Source organism: Nicrophorus vespilloides, unplaced genomic scaffold (assembly GCF_001412225.1).
Source record: "Nicrophorus vespilloides isolate i.1.1-1 unplaced genomic scaffold, Nicve_v1.0, whole genome shotgun sequence".
NCBI lineage: Eukaryota > Metazoa > Arthropoda > Insecta > Coleoptera > Silphidae > Nicrophorus > Nicrophorus vespilloides.
In genome coordinates, this window is record NW_017100064.1 from 4,541 (window position 1) to 9,326 (window position 4,786).

At 42.9% G+C, this 4,786-nt stretch overlaps 1 protein-coding gene across 1 annotated transcript; it reads right to left on the reverse strand.

Moving 5' to 3' along the window:
• Positions 1-225: 225 nt before the first annotated feature.
• On the reverse strand, positions 226-3,953 carry LOC108566807 (ATP-binding cassette sub-family D member 3). Its single transcript, XM_017926869.1, has 3 exons — positions 3,342-3,953; positions 3,065-3,292; positions 226-2,025 (listed from the first exon to the last, which is right to left on the reverse strand). The coding sequence occupies exons 1-3, from the start codon at positions 3,476-3,478 to the stop codon at positions 411-413; spliced, it is 1,980 nt and encodes a 659-aa protein (XP_017782358.1). The 5' UTR covers positions 3,479-3,953; the 3' UTR covers positions 226-410.
• Positions 3,954-4,786: the final 833 nt, after the last annotated feature.

A 4,786-nucleotide genomic window follows, 5' to 3' on the forward strand; every position in this document is an offset into this window, starting at 1 on the left:
CAACAATATTGAATTTGTTTGTATTCAAATGTGTTCAATTCGTTTGCTTTTAATTGTGAAAAGCAAATTTATTAAATGTAGTTTGGTTGCCTGAGTTGTTTTTTGTTATTCTAATGTTGTTACATCAATTTCCTGGAATTAATTTGATTGGTCGTTTACTTAAATATGAAGGTTTGATGTTGCGTTACGCAGTTGATTGATCGTATTATGTTCTTGTTGCCATGGTTTGTTTACAAGCCAAGCGTTTTCTCTTTCCGGTGCGTCGGTGATGGTGATTGCAATTATTGTCGTACAACAGAATATAGATTCATCTATAGAAAAAAAAAAATCCGTATGTATATTCTCAATCTGGACTAAATATGTATCATTATAATTTATATAAATATGTTTATCTAAGGGTGTGTGCTGATTCACGAGCCGTACTCTTCGGTGTGAGTGTCGATCTCGTCGAAGGTGTAGCTTCCTCTGCCGTCCAATTGGAGAACGAATTCGTGGTGTTGCCACAGCGACTTCCGGTGTGAAACGGTGAGCAAGGTGATGCCAACCTCTCTGCAGTATCTGTACATGCTACCCTCGACGTCCACGGAAACGGCCGAAGTGCACTCGTCGAGAATCGCGAACTGCGGGGCATGGTAGAAGAGACGAGCCATCGCGATTCGCTGCTTCTCGCCGCCGCTGAGGACGTCCAGCCAATCGGCGACGGCATCCAGACCGCCCTCCCGCTCCATCAGGTAACCTAGTTGGACGCGATTCAAGTGCTGCTCGAGGATGTCGTCGGAGGCGCCCCTTCTCGCAGCCTCCGCTCCCGAATGCGGGTAAGTCAGCTGATCTCTGAGACTGCCCAAGGTCATGTAGGGTTTCTGCGGGATGTAGAACAACTTGCCGATCGGAGGTTTCGTTAATTCTCCGGCGAAGATGGGCCAGAGCTCGCCCAGGATGCGGAACAGCGAGGATTTGCCGGCGCCGTTCGGGCCGCAGACCAAAACGTTCATGCCCGATTGAATCTCGAAGGATAACTCGTCGATCAGGACGTCGCCGTTGGGTGTGATCAGGGGTACTTTGTTGAATTTGATTAGATTATCTTTGAAGATTAACCTTCCACCTCCAGGTTTCAGGTTCTCCGCTCCGGCCACCATAGTCCTCTGGTACTTGCCGGCGTTCAGCTCGTCCATCACCTGGCGCAACTGCGACACTCTGACGGTGAAGCCCGCCAGTCTCGTCAATTCCCTTCCGGCCAACACCACTCTTCCGATGGCTTCGGCCAACTTCACCAGCATCCTGCCGTACGTGTAGTAGAGCGTGGAGCGGTCGCCTTGCGAGGATTTGCCCAAGAAGTGATTGGCTGACATGAAGGGAATGGAAACGGCGAAGAAACCGACAGCGCTCGCGAAGTACTTCGCCACCAGATTATCTATGACGCCCATCAAGATCTTGAACTTGAGGAATTTCCTCAAGTGAGCCAACAGTTTGTTGTAGCTGGAGAGAAGCGTCGCCTTCTCGCGCAGATTCCCGTTGTAGAAGGCCACCTCCTCGGAGTGCGTTATCAATCTGGCGTTGATGTGTCTGAACTCTCCTTCAAGCTTCTGCTCCTGCGCTGTCAATCTTCCTGTTGGTCTTCGGAGACGCGTCAGGATCATGCCGGATATGAAGAGGTAACCGAGCATCAGAGACGGAACACCGCCGCCGAGGCTAGAGGTCAGCTTGAACACGTAGATGCCGATGTCCAGGGTCGGCTTGGCGATGTTGCAGTAGAGGTCGGCCACGCATTCGCAGAACTTGTCCACGTCGGTGGTGAGCAGCTGATCGGCGTTCGTGATCCTGTTGTCCAGGTTCGTCATTCTGTAATACGTGTAGCCCTTCAAGTAGTCCTCGTACAGCCTCCGCGTCATGTTAGTCCTCAGCCTGATCTTGAGCTCCCCGATCGAGTACTTGAGCACGTTATTCACCATGGAGACGAAAGGCATGGCAACAACAAAATTCAACAACCGCTTATAGAACAGCTTCTTGTCCATCGAAATAATAGCACTGCGAGAGAAAAAAAACACAATAATTCAGTCAATAATACAAAAGTTCAATTCAGTTTATTTGAAATTAACCAATAGTTCTTTGATGTTGATAGTTAAACACCTATTATATTTGGGCCATAATTTTAGCTTCAATTTAACTTTCGAATTGCCTTCATCCGTTTTCATCAATTACACAATAAACCGAAGCTTAAACATTTTTTTTTTAAATATAGGCAACCGATGATACTCAAGCGTCCGAGTTCGAAAGGTTAACGCCAATTATAAAAATTGCACGATTACTCAATACGTGTTGAAAGAGAGAGAGAAAGAGAAAAGGTCAATGAAACTCGCGTTGAAAATATATAATTATAAGCGTACTGATTACTTAATTTATGTAATTCATTTACTTTTTATTTAAATCGCTACATAATTAAATGTAATTATAGTGATTGGCGCTATCGGTAATTAATTGCAATGTTTTGTTGTAGGCAACCAAAGTTACAAACTGATGAGGGGTTAATTTAAACCTGGTGGTGCATTGTACAATTGCATGCATTTGGTTAAGTGCGTTCAGGATAAAAAAAAAGCCATTTGCTGATGGTGTGAGCATAGAACATAGATTTGAAGCAATCAGGAAATGTGGAGTGAGTGTGTGATCCACTCGAGAGATAACCTTCTTGCAGTCCTGATAAAATGTGGCAAGTCTGTTTCATTTATTTATTTTTTCTAGTCTTCAAGTGGACTCTTAATCTCAATCCAAACAAAAACCAAGTAAAAGCGCATTTGGTCCTTGACAATGAGGTTTTAAGCAATTAAGTTGAATGAAAATGCAGGGCATGTGAAAGGAGGATTTCAAGGGCACGGCAATTATTAAAACATTAATATGAAAGTGTCGCCTCATTGCGATTTCCACGACACTTCGAATGTAATTAAAAAATGGAATGAGCTATAAACTGAGGCGAAAACGGCGGCCAAAGGTTGTGCTGGTCATCCACTTGGGTGAAGGTTAACATGCATGGGATTATGATTCCAATTGGATTATGAATATTCAATGTTACCTTTCAATTTTGGTGCCATTGTTGATGAGCCACAGGTCACAGAGGGATCTGGAAATCAGACTTCCTGCCACCAGCAGCAGGAGACCTGCTTCGGGGGATGTCCAACCGGGCACCACAATTCCCAGCAGCTGAGCCACCTGCTTGAAGAACTGCCTATCGACCTGAGCCTTTGGTCTGTTCTCCTTCTTCTCTGCAAGCACATACTTGACGTCCTCCTCGACGCGGTTCCTGGAGAAACGGATACAATCCACGCGGTGAAAGCGGTTTTTCCACTTACCTTTTGCTGCTGCTGCTGCCGCTTTTGCTCTTGCACTGCGATTTGGACTTCCTGGAGAGGATCCAGAGGGCGGCGACTACGCCGGCCGCGGCCAACCCGTTGCTCTTGGTGACGAACTTGCTGAGATTCGGTGCCATGGTTACTATAGTGTTTGTTTATAGTACCGGTCGGCCAATTGGCATTATAGGATCAGGTGATTGGTGTTGTTGGGATGGTTGTGCCACGACCACTCACTTCGCTCCTCTCTGACACACTAAAATACACACCACCAACCAGCAGACACGCAACTCACTCCTACCGCTCGTCTTTATAAACGGACTCGCGCGCAACAGTCGCACGGAAACTCTATTTCTTACGCACTTTACACGGCACATACGATTCATTAACATATGAAACAATTAATGCTAAGGTTCTGCTCGTGCCAAATTCAAAATTATTCACAAACTGTTCACATATCCGATTGATTGCGTAACCTTTTTATTTCTTCGTCTCTTACCGTCTTCTTCCTGTACGACGCGTTTCAGCGAACGCGACCTCAAAACGATAAACCCATTACTTTTCCTGTTATAATACAAAACAACAACAACAACAATCATAATAACACCAGTAACTACCAGTAATCTACCGTTACTATTACACATGCAATTGAAGACAAAACTATGACCTTTCCCCATAAAGAAGGGTTTTTCTATTGCGCATCTTTTCATGCAATTTTCAGTTACGCAATGTTCAAATTACTCGACCATAATCACGCAATCCGTGAAACAATTGCGATGACATTTGGAAAAAAAAATTGAAATTATTATACAATAGATCGGTCGCATGTATAATTTCCAATTCAATTGCGGTAAATTATCGGTTGCAAACATTTTTAATAATCGCGAATTTGCGTGACGTCTGTGTGGAAAACCGAGTAAATTTCGCTATTTATCTGCGGATTTCGGAGATAACGAAAACTTTACAACCTTTTCCGTGCATTTTTTTTCTTTTAAATATTGATAGTCGAGTATTTTTAATATTAACTTTCAGTTTTCCACACATGAGATGTCTTCATTTTGACGTTTGTTTGACGGTATTCTATCATTAATTTGACGTTTAACAATTGTTTATTTTTCCACATATGAAATGTTGTCATTTTGACGTTTGTTTGACATTATTCTAATTTGACATTTAACAATTGTTCAGTTTTCCACATAAGAAATGTTTTCATTTTGACGTTTTATTTGACAGTATTCTCTCATTAATTTGACGTTTAACAATTGTTCAGTTTTCCATATATGAGATGTCGTCATTTTGACGTTTGTTTGACGGTATTCTATCATTAATTTGAAGTTTAATGATTGTTCAATTTTCCACATATGAGATGTCGTCATTTTGACGTTTTATTTGACAATATTCTAACATTAATTTGACGTTTAACAATTGTTCAGTTTTCCATATATGAG

Coding starts and splice junctions, on each gene's coding strand:
- LOC108566807 (XM_017926869.1), bottom strand. CDS start 3,478: ATGGCACCGAATCTCAGCAAGTTCGTCACCAAGAGCAACGGGTTGGCC. Junction 3,293..3,341: donor GGCAGCAGCAGCAGCAAAAG/GTAAGTGGAAAA, acceptor CCGTTTCTCCAG/GAACCGCGTCGAGGAGGACG. Junction 2,026..3,064: donor AATGGCACCAAAATTGAAAG/GTAACATTGAAT, acceptor TTTCTCTCGCAG/TGCTATTATTTCGATGGACA.